This window comes from Simochromis diagramma, unplaced genomic scaffold, assembly GCF_900408965.1.
Source record: "Simochromis diagramma unplaced genomic scaffold, fSimDia1.1 OVJJ01000483.1, whole genome shotgun sequence".
Taxonomy (NCBI): Eukaryota; Metazoa; Chordata; class Actinopteri; order Cichliformes; family Cichlidae; genus Simochromis; species Simochromis diagramma.
Genome location: NW_024386835.1, coordinates 5,384,389 through 5,402,905, shown reverse-complemented (window position 1 = coordinate 5,402,905; position 18,517 = coordinate 5,384,389). Strand labels below are relative to the sequence as shown.

General features: G+C 41.9%; 2 protein-coding genes across 2 annotated transcripts; one reads left to right on the top strand and one right to left on the bottom strand.

The window, feature by feature from the left end:
• Positions 1–396: 396 nt before the first annotated feature.
• On the top strand, positions 397–6,660 carry phf13 (PHD finger protein 13). Its single transcript, XM_040028984.1, has 5 exons — positions 397–850; positions 1,687–1,788; positions 3,238–3,417; positions 3,517–3,928; positions 4,025–6,660. Exons 1-5 carry the CDS (start codon positions 806–808, stop codon positions 4,255–4,257), a joined length of 972 nt encoding a protein of 323 aa, XP_039884918.1. The 5' UTR covers positions 397–805; the 3' UTR covers positions 4,258–6,660.
• A 92-nt stretch (positions 6,661–6,752) lies between these two features.
• LOC120731766 (dnaJ homolog subfamily C member 11-like) lies at positions 6,753–15,798 on the bottom strand. Its single transcript, XM_040028983.1, has 16 exons — positions 15,271–15,798; positions 14,494–14,623; positions 14,326–14,399; positions 14,127–14,228; positions 13,875–14,003; positions 13,658–13,780; positions 13,117–13,190; positions 12,830–13,019; positions 12,608–12,693; positions 12,075–12,191; positions 11,822–11,977; positions 11,384–11,453; positions 11,116–11,173; positions 10,678–10,820; positions 10,465–10,594; positions 6,753–10,357 (listed from the first exon to the last, which is right to left on the bottom strand). The coding sequence occupies exons 1-16, from the start codon at positions 15,343–15,345 to the stop codon at positions 10,332–10,334; spliced, it is 1,683 nt and encodes a 560-aa protein (XP_039884917.1). The 5' UTR covers positions 15,346–15,798; the 3' UTR covers positions 6,753–10,331.
• Positions 15,799–18,517: the final 2,719 nt, after the last annotated feature.

Here is an 18,517-nt window from a genome sequence, read left to right as displayed (position 1 = left end):
TTAAGAGTGTTGCCAGATTGTTGATTTTGTCACTCCAAAAAAATGTATGCTTTGTCTGTGATCAGTTTATTTTGGCCCTAATGATGACATCCCATTACTTACATCAACATATCTGTAGATGACATACTGACAGTTCCAGTGATCGAAATGCAAGTCCAGCACTTGGAATCGACCCCTGAGCTTTTATCTGTTATGTTTCTCACTAAATAATGAAGCCTCGCTTTTATGAAACTGTTTGTCAGTATTGATCGATTAGTTTAGGGCCTTCGAGTTTCCATGCATATTTTCCAAAGCAGAGAATTTGTTAAAATGTAGGCCTGCTTTTATCCCTTCACACTACTGGCCAAAGATGGCGCTAATCCACAACGTCGTTCCCTTAAATAAATAACTTTGAATGAGCAGAAGAAGAAAAAGAAGCAGCAAGGGGCAGGCAGCTGGTGACAGCCGAAGTGTACCGTTCCCCCACCCCCCTCAGCACTCTGTTAACTGGATCAAACAGAGAAATTGCCGGACAGCTCGATGGAAATACAATAGTAACGTTTGCTGATAGTCGGCGATTACATTTTATAACTTTGAACGGATAGGACTAGCGTTTGTAGGCGAGTCCAAGTAGTGTTATCGTTGGTGCTTGTGGCAAACTGAGTTAACACTGTTGCTTCGAGTTTTAGCATAAGTAACGTTACCGTTAGCTGTCTAGCAAGCAACAGCTAAATAACTTCAGTGTTTACGGTCCCTTCGGATTGCCAGCTTCGACAGTCTGCCAGGTTATCGCCAAAGCCGTCAGGTTGTCGGCTACTCGGTAAAGATGGGTGACATAAACCCATCGACATCCCATGCATTTCAGTCGGAGGTGAGTGTTTTATATAATTGTTTGACAGTGAGTAGTTTGCAGTCACGGCTAGCGACGTTAGCAAATGTCAACTTATTTGAGGTTGTCACTGTGACTAGCAGCTGCTGATTAGTTAGCGTTAGCTTGCTGCTGCTAATGTTGACATATAATATTAGCCAGTGGAAAAATTTGACAAGTTATACACACCAAACATTCCCGCGGTATTAGAATAAGCTGTCAGCTTTCTATAAATAAAACTTTACATGTCGCATGAAAATGAGTCATTAATGCCACTTTAAACGGTACTTCACGAAACCCGCGAGTTAGCCTTACTGTATGCTTCATGGAGAATAAAACATTCCATCATCATTACGGAGCATGCTAACATTAAAGCTAGCTGACTAACCATCATATTCACGCCATCTGGATTTTTCGCAATGTAACAGCTGGCGGACAATGATGCTTTTGTTGCACTTTGTTATTCCTTGATAGTCTGTAATATGTATTACCGCGCGGCTTCGTTGTTTTGTCCGTTAATTGAACTATAGTGACACTAGCTGGTTAGCAGTAGCTAGTGAGTTATTTGCGGTCTACCGCTAGCCGACCAAGCTAACATTAGCTGTCGTTTTTAGTTGGGTTTGTCGGTGGGGGTTGGCAGGAAGGTTCACTTTCATGTCTATAGATAAATATATGTGTGCGTGGGCGTAGTGAATCAAACTTTTGCCTGTGTTAGTCGCCGTTTCTCCCACCGTGTACAATAGAGGATGTGTGGCGATCACTCGTCGTTCATATCAACGCCATATCTGGCAGTGCAGGTTTATTGCAGCTAATGCTTCGGTAACATGATTGTGTTTCAGGGTTTCAGTCCGCCGTACAGGAGGAGGAGGACAGTGGAGGATTTTAACAAGTTTTGCACTTTTGTTCTGGCATATGCCGGTTACATCCCATACCCCCAAGAGGTAAGAAAACCAGGCGGTCGGTGGCTGTGCACTCTTCTTCACATCAGCATCTGTCTAGTTGGGCTATAACGGTGTCTCTTAAATGTTTTAATCAGGAGCATCGCCTGTGTTATACATAGTTGCAGTATGTTTCCGCATGTAAACAAACAACCATACAAAGTAGGAAAATATTTAGTCTTGACCAGCAGAAGTGAAATCTACACAGAATCAAAATGTTTGTAAAAATGATAAATAACCAAGACCCAAAGCCTGTCACTGAGGCTGAGTGGGGGGGGGGGGGGGACTGTTTTAATCATGAGCTTTATTCTAAAACCGGAGCTACTCTTTGACAAAACTATTTGGATCAGTTACAGATGATCTTGCATATCCACTGTGGCTTCAAGTAACTTCAACTTCAAGTAATCTAAACCTGTGGTCTATTTGTCAGTTATAAAATGACTTAATGCAACTGCTGCCACTCATTATTGTTTTTTTTATTATTATTATCTTCTTGAATTTTATTCACTCGCTAAATTGGACATGAGACTTTATCGTCTTCTGCTAATCTTGGGGACCAAAAAGGAGATGACCAGACAGGGAGATTACTTTAACAGATTCTTTTGGCTTTATAGTTTCTCTGCCTGTGTTTATTTTAGTTTTACACATACTCAACTAAGAACTTTATCTTCTTTTTTTTCTTTTTGCACTTACATGGACTCTTGGCTTAATACATGGGTCTCTTTTGCCCTTGTCGGGTTTTTTTTTTATATATCTTTTTTTTTTTTTTATTCTCACACATACAGCCATCTGTGATGTTACTATGTACTAGGTTAACTGAATCGGTTGTATGGAAAGTAGCCTTGTTCATGCTGGTCATTCATTCACATTTATATGCATTTAACTTGTTGAAAACATTCATTTTAGTCTAATTACAGTTTGTTTGTTTGTTTGTTTTTTAACACATGCTCCTCCACTGTCTAGAACATGGAAGCCATGTCCTGTTATCAAAGGATGTAGAGCTGCATCCTTTGATAACAGTGTATCTTTTGTTACACAATGGGGGGGTTGTTGTTGTTTGTTTGTTTGTTTTTATTCAGACTAGATAAGAAGCACCAGGTGGTAGAGATGTTCCTGTAAAGTGACACACACCCTTGATAGCATCAAATGTTCTGTTATTCTCCACTGCTGCAACTAAAGTAGAGCATTGTTTTTAGTGCTATTTTCTGTAAAACCAAAATAAAATGTGACATCCCTCTCTCTGGTTTATGTGCAGTTTCTTTTATCATAACTAACGTTGGATGACTTTGTTTCCTTTTCTTCACCATCAACAGATGACTCGTTCGCTTTCCTTTCAGGGATTTATTTTTATGGTCATGTGATTGCAAATGTATTTATTTTTTACCTGTTAGTAGCCTACTTCATCTCCTTATGTTAGTGAACTAACCCCTGCACTTCCATTTATTATTTTAGGACTCTCCACTGCGCAGTAGCTCAAGCCCCCCAAACAGTACAGGCAGCACAGCCGACAGTGATGGCTGGACCCCAGGACCAGCATCTTCCTGCCCCCAACGCCCCCTGAAGGGCCCCCAGGATAGGAGCAGGAAGCGTCCACAGCCAGGATCCATTCTGTCCAGCCACGCCAAGAAAGATGTAAGACGGATTTATGTCACATCATCAACCTTATATAATCTGACCAGGTAAAAGTTTTGTTATAATTTTCAAATGGATATTAAATTTTCTCCTCTGCAGCACACAATCACTACCCTGCATCCAGATGATCGCAGGAAAGCTGACAAGCTGAAGAAGAAGAAGAGGAGGAAGGAGAGGGAGCATCAGTCTGTTGAAGAACGTGGGGCTCACTTAGCAGTCCCAGAGCTGCAGTGCCCGCTTTCCTTTGGCGGCCGAACAATCAAAGAAGAGCCAGAAGATGACATCAGCATTCCCCTCCACCCCCAGTGCGTGCCTAGCCCGTCCCTTTGCAAAGAGGAACCCAAGGAAGAGCGTCGATACTGGGACGGACGAGACCTTGAGGAAGGGGTGGTAAAGATACAGAAGGTGGAGGGCTTTTCAGGAAACAGAACTGTGTTCCGCCAGGGAAAGCAGGTGGTGTTCCGAGACGAAGATGGCTCAGGGGAGGATGAGGATATAATGGTAGACTCTGGTAAGAGATTTTGGGGTCAGAAATGCTTAAATGTTTTAAAAAACTGATGAATGAATAAAGTGGAAGCTCAGTGTATTCTGTCTCCTTTCTTTTCAGATGATGACTCGTGGGACCTGGTGACATGTTTCTGCATGAAGCCTTTCGCGGGACGCGCCATGATCGAATGTAACAAGTGCAACACCTGGATCCACCTGTCGTGCGCTAAGATCCGCAAGAGTCACGTGCCAGAGACATACGTGTGCCAAAGCTGCCGAGAGACACACGGACCTCCAGACACTCGACGTTCCCACCGCTCGCGTGTAGGCCCACGCAAACACATGCTGGACTGACCCCAGGCCACATCCTGAACTCTGACCCGTACCGCTCCTACTTTAACCCTCTACTGGACTGGCCCCTCCTCCTCAGATTCAGGTCTTGCACCCTTCAGTCTCTCTCCTTCAAGGTTCAACCATGAACCCATATTTTCTACAAACATTTTAGTGGACCTATCCCGAGCCCTTATCCCATTTGAGAACAATTTGAGTGCTATTTTAGATTTACTAAGGTTTGTTTCTGCTTCCTACAGACTCTGCGCGTAAGGCAATCACTGAATGGATGTCTGTCTGTAGATGACATTAGCATAGCAACAAACCGCTACTTTTGGGGCTTGGTGTCTCGTGAACACTGGAAGCATTTTGAACTGCCATATTGAGAGAATTCTCACAACTGCCACCCACTATGGTGCATGCTGGGATTTGTGGGAAAAATGGTTTGCACTTTTAAAAAAAAAAAAAAAAAAATCCACCTAACCTTTCTTTCAGAGACGGGTGTGTCTTTCTGATCTGGTTAAACTGGATTTAATTTCTCTATGATGCCTCTATTGATGTTACATAATTAACCATTTAAAACAGGAAAACAAGTTGAGGCTGGTGTCAATTGCTTCAGATGGTGCTATAGTATTAAGCTGAGGTATAATCGAATAGAACAAAGATGTAGGATAAGAGGCTAGAGTCTGCATCTGCATCATCAGTTTGTTGTTCTGCTTTTCTTGTTTAAGACATTTTCAAGAATATCATTGAGGCCATTAGCTCATACAGCTGAACCAAGATCTTGTCTTCCAGACACTGGTATTCCTCTGAATCAACACGTTACTCAGCCATACACAGAAGCTTTCACACTTTGTTTCTCAACGTGTTTAAACAGTGTTCTTCGCTGACCACATTTGTTCCTAATAAAGAAATTGTTATATAACAGTTTAGAAAAAAAGAAAAGTTCGGCAAATGACAAAAGTCAGGTTTTCAGTATATCCTGTTATATCTGGTCAGTATGATTTCAGTTAACCACTTGATGCGCTTGACTAAGTTTTCAGAGACAAATATATTTATAGAAGGGAACCACAGTCCTGTTTGCAGTACTGACAGGTGAAAAAAAGGTATCTGTAACTGGAATGGTGTCAGACCAGAAATCTTCAGTTTTCAATGAAGATTTCCGGTTGAAATTATGCACGCAAGCGTTTAAATAAGGGTGTTGGCGATGCATCTGCTGCTATGAGTTGTCTGAACCAATCTCCATGTTTTTGGTTTTTTTTGTTTTTTGGGGGGGGGTTTCAAGTCTTTTGCAAAGCATCAAGTAGGGATGCACTGATGTGTCAGCAACACACCGGTACTGGCCCATGTTGGCCCTGTTGAGTTGTTTTTACACTTTTAACTCTGCACAATGTTGTGAGAATCGGGGCTGTTGTCTACACTTGCCGTCTGACATGTAGCATACAGATTTTTTTTCTTCTTCCCCTGTTTATAAGGATTCATTTGTCACCCTGGCCCAAAGTGAGTAATGCATAATAATAATAATAATAATAACAATAATAATAATAATAATAAACATAAACAAATGGAAGTCAGATTTTTATTCTGTATTGATTCTGAATTTTCAAATCAGTGCACCCCTAGTACCATGGTAGTGGTGGTTTGTCTCTGGAAGGTCAGAGCAGAAGGTCAGATCTCAGTGAGTAATCGCCTCCCGTTAACTTTTGCATTGCAGTATTCGGTTCTATGTGGAGTACCATTGATGGAAAACTTGCTCCCATTTGGATTAAAAAAACTTTAAGCTTTGTTATTCATGTGCCATCTGCTGTTGGGACTTGTGTGTTTCTGAATATATATATATATATATATATATATATATATATATATATATATATAAATAAATGCATAAAAGCCATACTGTAGAGTGACAGATTTTAGACTCAGATTCTTGGATACTTGTCTGTGATGGGGTTTTATAATGCAGAATCAAAGAGTTGACCAGGGAACGACTAAAACAGACGAAGAATGTTTGTTTGGGGTTTTTTTTGTGTAAAGAACAAGAATTTCCAAGAGTTTGAACGATTAAACTCATCTGTGCACTCTCCTGGTATTTACAAATGTGGGTTAACTGGTTTGTACCCAGCAGTCGCCTAAGTTATGTTTTTAAGACATTTGAAGAACTAAAATCACTTTTGCTGTTTCTCAGGACATGCTTGTCTTGAAGAGAATCTGAAGACGCCTTCAGACACAAGCTCATAATTTTGAGTGTGCGTCTTAAAGACATTAGTGTAAATTAATGTTGGGGGGTGGAAAGCTCATTGTGATACAGCTTGTTTAATCTGAACCTGGGTTGTTCTATCCTCTTACGGAGAAAGCGTTTGTTCTGTGGTGCACACTGTTTCTGTGAAACTATTGTAAACTACTGTAAATAAAGAGTTACCATTTTAACTTGATTTTTTTTTTTTTTTTTTTTTTGGCGGGGTGAGGTATAAAACTTCAGTGTATTCTGTGACTCTGGAGGGTGTAATCAAATGCCAAACATCTTTTAATCATGTTTATTGTCTTTACAGGACACACAAACGGGCTCCTGAAACCATTCATAACATTTAAATACTACGGCCAGTCAGTTTGGATGATGGGTTGGAATGTAACAGCAGGGAGCACTCTTTCTGCAGGCCTCAGGGTGGCACCAGAGCAGAGGTGACAGATGACTTGACCAAGAAACCTTTACATCACACTTAAAACAACATAAGACAAATACTACAAACAATTAGTGCAAAATGGATGCTGAAAGAGTAATCCCAACCAAAGAGCAGTATAACAGCTCTCCCTTTCTCTACACCAAAACTTGATATCTCCTAACCCTGTCAGTGCTTGACCTATTATTGTTGTTATTATTATTTCAGGCCTACCCACAGCTTCTGGATGTGAATGCTATTCATAGAAATGGACTAATGAAAATCAAAAGGACACCATATGAAGTCACCTGCATTAATCAGTATTTCTTAATGCAAACTCCAGTTTAGTAAAAGTGTACCACAGTTAGAGGTTTGGTGACAATCATCCTCTGACATTTGTTCCAAATGCTGTGCATTTTCTGCACAACCCCCTGTAGTTATAGAACCTGCTTATTGTGATTACTGATAGAAATAACAGTTTAGGACAGGGAGTCTGATCAAAATAAACAGGAGCAGGGTGCAACTAATATTAAAATCTTTGGGACTTTTATGCTACATCACCTACCAATTTCTCAACAGTTAAGTGTATCATAGGATATTTTGCCTTTCCCTCACCATTAAGAGGAGCAAATAACAGCCAAGGAGAATTAGTGCATGTATGACCACATAAAGTGGCTTCAGAACACATTCGCCTTGCAAGCAAAAGATCCCGGGTTCAGTCCTAAGAGAAGACAAATCCCTTGGGGAATGTGTCGAAATTCCCCGAGGAATTGAGGTGGTGTGAAAATCTGCCAAATTAACTTTGTGGTGCTACCTGCAGTGGCGACGCTTTGTAAATAAGGGAGAAAAATATTATTTTTATCATCTAAAGGATAGTAATACAAGCCCTCTGCAACTATAGAGTGGCGTGTCGTTTAAAATGAGTGTGAGTCTGATTTGTTTTCAATGAAAGCTTCAGGGAGAATAGTATTAAATTAAAATATGACAAACTAACTAAAACACTGTAACACCTAATTTAGACAATATAGCTTTGTGGTTTTGGTGAGGCTATGGTTCAGTTGCCCAAAACCTCTAGAGTCAATGGAAACATGTGCCTCTGTTCTACGGTCTCTCCACCTCAGAGAGCAGCAGAAGGACCCCGACACAAAATAGAGTAGATATTATTGACAACTATATTGCCAAAAGTGTTCACTGACCCACTCAAATCATTGAATTTAGGTGTTCCAATCACTTCCATGACCACAGGCGTATAAAATCAAGCACCTAGGCATACAGACTTCTTCTACAAACATTTGTGAAAGTACAGGTCGCTCTCAGAAGCTCAGTGAATTCAAGCGTGGTACTGTCATAGTTGTTATTATAATAAAGTGGAAGCATTTGGCAATGACAGTAACTCGGCCAGAAAGTGGTAGGCTACATAAAAATCACAGATCAGGGTCAGTAGATGCTGAGGTGTGTAGTGCACAGAGACGGCCAACTTTCTGCAGAGTTAATCGCTACAGATCTGCAAATTTCACGACCTTCAGATTAGCTAGAGAATAGTGTGTAGAGAGCTTTACAGACTGCGTTTCCATGGTAGAGCAACTGCATCCAAACCTTACATCACCAAGTACAATACAAACCTTCAGATGCAGTGGTGTATAGTATGTTGCCACTGGACTCTAAAGCAGTGGAGGCGTGTTCTCTGGAATGATGAATCAGGCTTCTCTATGTGGCAATCCACTGGACGAGTCTGAGTTTGGCAGTTGCCAGGAAAACAGTACTTGTCTGACTGCATCAAGCCAAGTGTAAAGTTTGGTGGAGGGCTCTGTGGGAACAGTGTGGGGAGGGGAGGGCAAGGTCCATAAAGACACGGTTGAGCAAGTTTGGTGTGGAAGAACTTGACTGGCCTGCACAGAGTCCTGACCTCAACCTGACGGAACACTTTTGGGATGAATTTGAGCGGAGACTGTGAGCCAGGCCTTTTCATCCAACATCATGTCTGACCTCACAAATGTACAAATTCCCATAAACACACTCTTAAACCTTGTGGAAAGCCTTCCCAGAAGAGTTGAAGCGGTTATAGCTGCAAAGGGTGGACCGACATCATATTAAACTCTGTGGATTAAAAACGGGTTGTTCAAAAGTGAAGCCAGACAAGCAAATACTTTTGGCAATATAGTGTATAAGAATGATCAATTCAGATCAATACAAACCATGAAAGGTAGAGGTGGATTGTAAAGTGGCTTGCATATGCACAGCCCTATTACAGATATGGCAATTGTGGAGTGTAAAGGGGGAATCATCTGATCTGTGACTGCAGCTGGGCTTGATTTCATAGCCAGCGTGTTAAGCTCAATAAATTACATCAGCAGCAAATGAGCTACATGTGGCAAAAGTGCTGATCTTCTCCAATTTGCATCCAACCAATTACAAAATAATCCAAGTTCAAATGTTTCAAATCCATGCCAGTATTTTACTGCTACCACTGGATTTGTTCCAGATATACATCAGAGAAGTACAAACTATAACCTTCACTGTATTTAAAGTCCTTATAGAAAATTCTGTTTTGGCTGCAGCTGCACAGTCAATCAATAAACACTGACGCAAATCAAATCCAAGCTGAATTTCTGCCTTTAAATTGCAGTCTAGAATAGATATTAAAAATCAATATGTGGAATTTGAGCTTCTCTCCCTCTCTTCAGTTGGAACTCTACCATTAAAGGGCAACTGCCGCGTTCCCTCCCCGAGCAAGCCCTCCCCTTTCTTCCACATCTCAGCCTTCACAGATACAAGTTCAGAGCACCAGTTAGCACCTGCCGACCGGCACCGCAGTGAGCAGCAGATAGCGGCACTAAAATCATAAATAAATTAGGATGATTTTTTTTTTTTGAGCGGATGATGAGAAATTAAAAAAAAAAACAAAAAAAAAACTCGAGTTTAGTCATTCCTCAGTCGTGGCTAGCCTCGGGGTTAGTGAGACGTGATCTGCGACCAGAAACATTTACATGAATTATTGCAATGACTATGCCATACCAATATTAGATCAAAACTATCAATGTGATACACATATAGGACAAAGACTACAATGATATGGGGTAAAGTAGAGCCCCCACTTTTAGCTCATCACTGAGGGAGTGTCAGGCCCTCTTGTGTAGTGCATATATAAATCTATGTTGTAGGTCTGTAGGGTTGTAGGGTCTTCTCCCCTGCAGAAGGCAGGTATTTGAGCAGCTCTCTCAGGTGTGGGGACACAAAGGGCAACACCTTGTCAGTGCTGACTGAATTCTGCTGGCCCACAGGAAAACATGAGGAGTGGAGGAACTATCGGATTTGCTAACGTCACAACAGAAGAAGGCCAGAGGAGAGAGGCCAGCTTATTTTCAATGTAACCCCCTCCATTCTTGGGTTCTTCTGTTCACACAGTCCGTTTGCCTCGCCGTACTCCGACAGCGCTGCCCTCTAGGACTCGGACTCAATTCTGTGAGCTGATGAGACAAAAACACACTAGTAATCTGAACACGGATGCAAGCAGATGCTGTGCTGTTGAATACTATGGTAAATAATGTTACTCTTAATAGTCTCGCATACTAACATTGCTTGGGTATCCGTAGCGACTCTGTGTCTGCTGAGATGACTTGGTGCAAGACACCCCTGAACTGGTAGAGTAATTTTAGGCTCTTCTCTTCGCCTACACAAGGGTCGTAGAAACCGGGCAACCCTGACTGCACACAGAGAAACAGTTTAAAAGAAATGTATGCAGATGTACATCAGATGCAGAAAGAAACTTTCGTTTGGTTTGACGCACCTTAGAGGCCTCAGTGAGGATGAGTTTGGAGTCTTTGACGAGGCACTGTAGAGGCACGGTCACATCGATGACCTTGGCTTTCTCCTGCTTCTGGCTGGTGTCTGACACAAACGTCCCATACCAAGCATTCAGGATGATCAAGCCTAAAAGGTAATATACGTCCATCATTATTGGCTTCACAGCAATGATGTTATGGGAGTCAGACAGACAGGATCTAAAGTTACAGTGCATTATGTAGTGTGACAGCTACTTTGACATGTGTTTCAATTATATGGATTCTTACCAAGTTTTGAGTGGATACAAACTTAAAGAAATATCAGTTTTTCCACACTGTGCAATGATTTTATTGTGTGTGTGTGTGTGTGTGTGTGTGTGTGTGTGTGTGTGTGTGTGTGTGTGTGTGTGTGTGTGTGTGTGTGTGTGTATACACACTCTCACCCATCTTGGATTCTTCTGCTTCTATGATTCTCCTCACAGACTCCTGCATCAGCAGAACCTGCAGAGGAGCCGAGGGAGAAAAAAAAAATAGGGAAGGCAGGAGGGGAGAGGGGGGTTAGAAAGAGAGCAAAATCAGGATAGGATTGTAGCGAGCTTTTCTGGCGAGATTCAGTCATGAGTTCATAATGAGGAGAGCTGAACTCAGAAACAATGATCAATTATCCCCCACACACAATAAAGAACTGTGTTTCAGCATGCGAGTACTCACAGCAGACTCTGCCTCCTGCTTCTTCTTGGCGATGTCTGTGGCAGAGCTCTTCCTCTGCAGCTCCAGCTCTCTGAGAGGCACAGAGACAGACAACAATCACCCGCTGGGATTCACATTGGAGGCGTCTGTGATGACAGTGTAAGCATGAAAGAAATCCCTCTAGTATTAACAACACCCGCAATAGAAATGCTGCTCTTTTTTCCCCCCTACAGCAGAGTTGATCACCTTTATCTGATGTGTAAAGTTTGGCCATCATGCTATTCATTAAGTGTAAAAAAAAAAAAAAAAACATAGATCAAATACAGAAAAGTAGAGGAGAACCAGGTGATGATTAATATATTTTCTTATTTACGAGTTTTTGAGAACAAGCCTGGAACCAAGAGTTTCTTCTGCTGGGACAATGTGAGATGCTGTTTGAGGCAGAGGACATTTACTCACTGTTCTTTCTGTGCTTGTGTGTACGGGATAACGATCAGCCTGTGGACGGCCATGTAGACCAGCAGAGGTCCCACAGTGGCATAGAAGACGGCGCTGGGCAGCAGTTGATCAGTCAGATGGACTGGGAACAGGTATGTTTGATTTGCACGTGCCAGCCTACATAAGCCCAAATGTAAGCACACTCTTATAAGATAATCATGCAGTGAGGCAAAGACACACAGTAGAGTGAGACCACACTGTAGATGGCCCGTACTTGATCTTGAGTGTAACTCCCTGCGGGACCCCAATGCTGACAGTGGCTGACAGTATACTGTGTCGGCTGATCTTTCTCTCTGCTCCATATTCTACCACAGTGCCAAACCAGCCTGTCCTAGAAACACGGGGACACAAAAGTGAACAGGGAACATGAGATAAATGAAACTAGGCAGCTAGTAAAGAGAATAGCATGGCCACAATTGGACTTTTAGAGCTACTATAAGTGGTGATCACTGTTGTGAGAAAACAGCATGTTTTAAATGTTACATTACCTTTTAAAATAATGTCTCCATTAATGCAACAACTACAGATCATGTCTTAATCTGTATTAGCTCTGTGAATAAGCTATTGTTATGATATTGAATATGCTAACAAGAAGAAAAAGTAAAATTATAACTTTCATTATATGTTTGGATAAAACCAAACACAGCATATTAGCACAAACATGCAACTGGGCAATGACCCCAAACACAATATCAGCAAACTATTTTTTGCATGTATGCATGTTTAGGACACTTTTTACACACATACTTCACAGATCCTTTAACTTTGGTCTGGTCTTCATCCTGGAACTTGTACTGGTAGCTCATCATCAGATAGGAGTGTGGCACGCCCAGCTGGACAATGCAGGTTGGAAAGCCAGGAGAACAGCAATAAAGAATAGAAATAATAAGGAAAAAAATGATCAAATTAATAAAAGTAATGACGTAGTACTGCTGCAGCCTTTGTGTGCATGCTTATCTTTGAATGTACCTGCAGAGCTAGAGTAAAGTGGCTGCTCTTGGTGTCTCGGACAAGGCTGGTAGTCATGGCGCTGTTGGGCCCCCAGCGCCACTGAAGATAACCCATGGTGTTCTGATCCAGGTGCCGCGCTGTCATCAGAGAACAACTCGGTCGCAAACCTCGAGGTGAGAACTGTAAACCGCACTGGGCTGTCATGAAACTGAACAGAAAAAAAAAAAAATCATACAGAAAGGAGATATGAAAGGAGAATGCAGTTTTGCAGTTTGACGCATTATTGACAAAAAGTTGGGTCTTACCACCGTGGTGTGACATTGCGAAACACCTTTAACCCAATAAGAGGTCCCAGTATGTCTCCCGCACCAAACTCCACCTGCAACAAATGCAGATGCAAGTGCATGGAAAGAAGAGATTGTAGAAGGCTACAAAAACTGAACCTACCACCTTACGCATTACATACATCATGTCTGCAAGAATTACCAGCTTGCAGGTGTATGATTCCCAACTAGTTAAAGTGCAAGTTACATCAAAGTTTCCATTTGGTCTTCAACCAAGGAAGATCTGTACAATCACTTCAGCTTAAAGGTGCATGTATTTAAGGTCACAATGACCTTGATCATTGGCCACCAAATTCTACCCAGATTCTCCTCAAATCCAGGTGGACATCTGTGCTACATTTTTAAAAAATTCCTTTAAAGCATTCCTGAGACAATGTGCCCAAACACCTGGATAGACACACAGACTTCCTCAGAGGTATAATGAGATGGATGGACAAGTTCCTACTCATTAAAACAAAACGTTAATGTGCTTCTCTCTGTAAATGTGTCTGCTTGTGCGTACCTCCCCCCAGCCCTTGGCTGACATAACCCTGCGCACGGTCATGTTAATGTTTCCTCCTCCGTTCCCATTATGCGTGGAGAGCGAACCAGACAGCACTGCTGTGTCAGAGTTCGTCAAAGGAGCCTGCAGAAAGACAGACAGCACAGAATACCGATGTGATCTTGGCTCAGGCTAGCACGTGGGTGGACGGTAATGGCTAAGTGAATGTTTGTTGTACCTCTATAGACTGAGAAATATGCATCTTGTTGATTTCAATATGAGGAAAGCCTCCTCCTGGCATCTCTTCAAAGTCTTCATCATAGCGGTCAAACAGGTCCGTTGCATCCACACCAACGCTGATGGTGCCCTGAATAATGATGCCGTGACAAACAGATTGACAGGATTAATTAAGAAAAAAGGAAAAGAGTGGGAGACATAATGCAATGAACGTGGAAACAGGGCTGTTTCGTGCTGTTATGATGCTGCAAACCTTAGGGTTTGTTCTTTGCTGCAGTCTCCTCTCCTCTCTCTCTCTCTGTAGCCTTTCATATTCCTCTCGAATTTCTGCCGGTGTCCTCTTCCTCTCCACCACCTACACAGAATCACAAAGTGCAGGTGACGCAGACACACCACGTAGCAGCGAAAAACCACTCAAATGCAAGAAAAGTAGATTATGTTTGGAAACATACCTCCCAGCCTTCCACCTCCAGCCCTTTCTTCCCAAAGATGTCATAGATAGCTCTGGAATGAGCATCACTGAGCACTGAGCAGAGGGAAAGCAGATCCCGAAGACAGACAATTCATTTCACAAGTTCAACTATACCTACTAAATGCCTTACAACTATGAGATTCCTCACCTTCATAAGCTTGGTGAACCTGGTTGAAAAGTTGCTCAGCTTGTCTTTTCAGCTCTGGGTCTCTGTGTTTGTCTGGATGGTAGAGCATACATAGCCTCCGATATGATGCCTTTAGCTCCTCAGCTGTGGCCTGTGGCAGGAGACAGGACAAGAGTCACCCCTGAGAATGGCTGACTAATTAAACTGATTAAAACAGCAACTGTTGGGTATTTTTGCCTGAAAATAATTGCCACAACCTCCTGAATTAATGTCTGTTCAATCAATTAACTGACTAATCAGTTAATTGAGAGCTGAAACACCACTGCTGCATTAGTGCGTCCAAATTCAAGAGTGAAAAACAGTCAGCAGGCGTTTACATTAAAAAGCCATTAACAAAAAGCGTAATAATGCACTACGCGTTAAGCTAAGGAGTCTGCCCCTGTGTACCTAATGCTATCTAATGTTACTTAGATGAGCAACTACAATCCACACAGCTCATATTCGCCCCAGTTTTTAGGAAAACTCAGATTTCAGAGGATGTTCTTCAAGACGATCGTAGCATTTCTGCCAGCGCCTACTTCCATGTAAAGTAGATAGACAGCCTGCCGGACATGCATCTGCGGCATCGACCGGTCTCAACCTCTAACAACGATGGTGCCGACTGAGAGAAGCGTTATTCGGTTGGAGGATGAGAGCACACGGGCTGCAGAAGGCTTTCTCATTAAAACCCAACACAGAGGTCACAGCAAAAAGTCCGCTGACGTCGGACATCACTGATAAACACGAAGCTAACCTTACCTCTTTCCTAACGTTGAGCAGTGAATAGAAGTCCTGATTGTTAGACTCAATATCATCATCTAAGGGAGCCGCCATGTTTGCGTTTGGCCCGGTTCGGTCCCGCCCACTCGTTCAGTGTTCTGGGAGCTCATTGGTCAGTCACAGGAGGAGCCGCTGTCTTTCTGTCGTCCTCTGCTGGCTGTATACATACAAGGAGAAAAGGGCTTTTTATAAAATGTATGTTGTCAGTTTATGACTTTTTTTTTGTCATCCTTCAATTTGAATGTGCGCCAAACACTCAACTGTGATTGGCTATGACAGATTTCGGGGTGTTTAACAAATTATGTTATATCGAAAAAGAAGTACAGTGGAAGAAATAATAAATAAATAAACAAATAAGTAAATAAAATCTTGTTACTGGAATTGGTTCTTGGCCTTCTAGTAATTTAAACATTTCACAATCTGTGCATCGCTAATAATAGCCTCTTTGAGTCTACTACTTCCTTTCCTTGAACATTTCATTTTGCAGCCTTATATTTCTACACTATATTTAGAAGGAGAACTGAGTACTCTGTACTCCACTACATTTATCCTTAGATAAAAGACCAGAATCAGATTTTACAACCAAATCACTGTTGACACCCTCAGAGCTCAATGACTACAGACTAGTTGCCAACTAAGACATGGGTGAAGACATCTCTTGACCCTCTGCAGTTTGAATACAGATTAAATCTGCAGTCATCTACATACTAGAGAGCGACATGGTGAAGATCACCCTCTTTGATTTCCATAGTGCATATAACATGATTCAGCCGCTGCTGCTGAGAAAGAAACTACAGGAAATGTCAGTAAATGCACACATTCAACAACTCATGAATTACTGACAACCAAAAAGACCAGCTGCAGTATGTGAAAATGTGCAGTGCTCTTTGAGATCAGGTGATATGCGGTACAGGAGCTCCACAGGGGACAGTGCTGTCTTCATTCCTGTTCACCTTGTACACCTCAGACTCTCAGCACAACTCCAGGTCATGCCACCTACAGAAATACTCTGACAGTTCTGCAGTGGTTGGATGTATTAGTGATGGGCAGGACGAGGTTTGCAGAGCGCTAGTGGACGGTTTTGTAGAGTGGTCTAACAGGAATCCTCTGTTTCTGAATGTTAATAGCTCAGAAGAGAGATGGTGATCAATTTAAGAAGGAAACAGACAGTTACACGACCCGTGTGGGACAGGATGTTAATGTGGAGGAGTACAAGTACCTGGGCACCTGCATTGAGAAAAAGCTCAAATGGAAAGTCAACACAGACTGTTCAGGCTCTGTTTTGCTAAGGAAGCTGAGATCCTTCAATGTGTGCAGCAAAATCTTGGAGTTTTTTCTCACTCAGTTGTGGTGAGCACAGCGTGCTGCTGCGGGATGAGAAGCATCAGAGCTGGTGACACGGATAGACTGTATAATTGTTTAGGAAAGCTGGCTCTGTTATTGTCTGCAACCCGGAATATTTTTGAAGCTAAAATCACAGAAAAACCCTAACCACCCTCTGCACCACTCACTAGACAGGCAACAGAGCAACATCCTTAACCGAATGATTCAGCTGCCAGAAAGACCACACATTATTATTATTATTATTATTATTATTATTATTATTATTATTATTATTATTATTATTATTATTGATCAACTGGCCATGTAACAGACTGGCTACCTGTTCTGGCTGTACCCCACCTCTTGCCCTGTGAATTTCAACTGTTGCAATAAAAGAATTTCCCAAATATGGGATAACCTATTTCTCATCTCTTTTATAGAAGTGCGTATACACTTCCACACACCAATTAAAACATATATAAAACATTTACCCCCTGGATTAGCTCATGTTAATAAGTGAGTATATATTAACATGAAACAGGTGATATTACATGAAAAAAATCTAAGACCATCATGTGATTCACTCTCTAAACCAGGGCTGACAAATTCATTTTACTTCATGTCAGCCCAGTTTGATCTTAAGTAGGCTGGGACTACCAAAACCTTTGCATAATAACATATGAAAAAACAAACACCCCAGTTAATTTCTCTACAAAACACTTTGAAAACATTTATTTTTAAAAGTCGCATTTAACCAGCCATTGCTTTACAAAAAAGGTGAAAAGTCTGAAATTTCTTAAGAAAAGTAAGTCTGACATGGTCATTACACCGTCATTGCATGTGCATTACAATTTAAAGATCATAGTGAGGCTATAAACTCACAAAACCTCCACATGTGGTGGGACAACCTCCACATGTGGAGTTTTTGTGGGGAAATAAAAGTTTTTTGTGAGTGTTTTATGTCTTTATGATCCAAACAACCTACCGGGATCTAACATTTGTAATTTTCTGTACATTTTCACTGTTGTATAATAATGCTGGCATCACACCAGGAACAACAGAACTCCCTCATGAAAGAAAAAAACACACTGAGTTAATAATGACTTCATTACACTTTGCAAAGTCATCCAGTGGGCCAAATTGGACCCTCTAGTGGGCCGCTTCCAGGCCCCAGGCCGTATGTTTGACACCCCTGTTCTTCACCATAACACTGGACAAGTGCCAGTGATTACTCATGTATCCAGTACTCTTGAAGTACTATATATTTTTGATTAAAAAGTAAGCTCATCGTTGGCTGAATAGAAAGTGCCACACTGTGTTGGTATGAACAGTGAGCTCCACCCTGACATAAATAACATAAATGCAACATTAAACATTTGCTTTCTTTCTTATTACACGCTACACGTTTGTCGTTGTCGTTCACCATCTCTGAATTCCGCTGATCTCGAGTACCTAGTGTGTCTCTGCACCCCGAGGCTGCGCAAAGCACACGTAGCCGAGGACGAACCATTCAAAACCTCTGTTTTCCGTGAAGCGTGTCTGTGGAGAGGATTGTCTCTGTCAAACACAAGGCTTTGGTGCAAAGGCGATATTCTACCCCGAGGCACAGAGTGACAGTGTGGGCTGGAAACGAGAACATAATGATCCCAGTTAAGCCCTACTATTTAGAAAAGGATAGCATCGCATAAAACGGCAGAATTATAAATAGCCTGTCAGTGAGGATATTGTGATAGGCTCGTTATAAACTAAACTTTACGCAAAGATATCAGCAGCGACATTTCATCCCGCACGCTGAGCAGGAGGACGAGTATGGAGGAGGGCATGTTTTTTTTTCCTTCCACCCCACAAGTTTTCATCTGACCTGCCATGGCTCCCATTTAATAACATGGCTCAAAGAAAGCAG

What these genes read in the sequence shown, in the direction of transcription:
- LOC120731766 (XM_040028983.1), bottom strand. Translation starts at nt 15,345, where the DNA reads ATGGCGGCTCCCTTAGATGATGATATTGAGTCTAACAATCAGGACTTC. An exon ending in GGTTCACCAAGCTTATGAAG is followed by an intron (nt 14,400 to 14,493) that starts GTGAGGAATCTC and finishes CCCTCTGCTCAG; the next exon opens with TGCTCAGTGATGCTCATTCC. An exon ending in TCCTCACTGAGGCCTCTAAG is followed by an intron (nt 10,595 to 10,677) that starts GTGCGTCAAACC and finishes CTCTGTGTGCAG; the next exon opens with TCAGGGTTGCCCGGTTTCTA.
- phf13 (XM_040028984.1), top strand. Translation starts at nt 806, where the DNA reads ATGGGTGACATAAACCCATCGACATCCCATGCATTTCAGTCGGAG. An exon ending in ACATCCCATACCCCCAAGAG is followed by an intron (nt 1,789 to 3,237) that starts GTAAGAAAACCA and finishes TTATTATTTTAG; the next exon opens with GACTCTCCACTGCGCAGTAG. An exon ending in CCAGCCACGCCAAGAAAGAT is followed by an intron (nt 3,418 to 3,516) that starts GTAAGACGGATT and finishes TCTCCTCTGCAG; the next exon opens with CACACAATCACTACCCTGCA.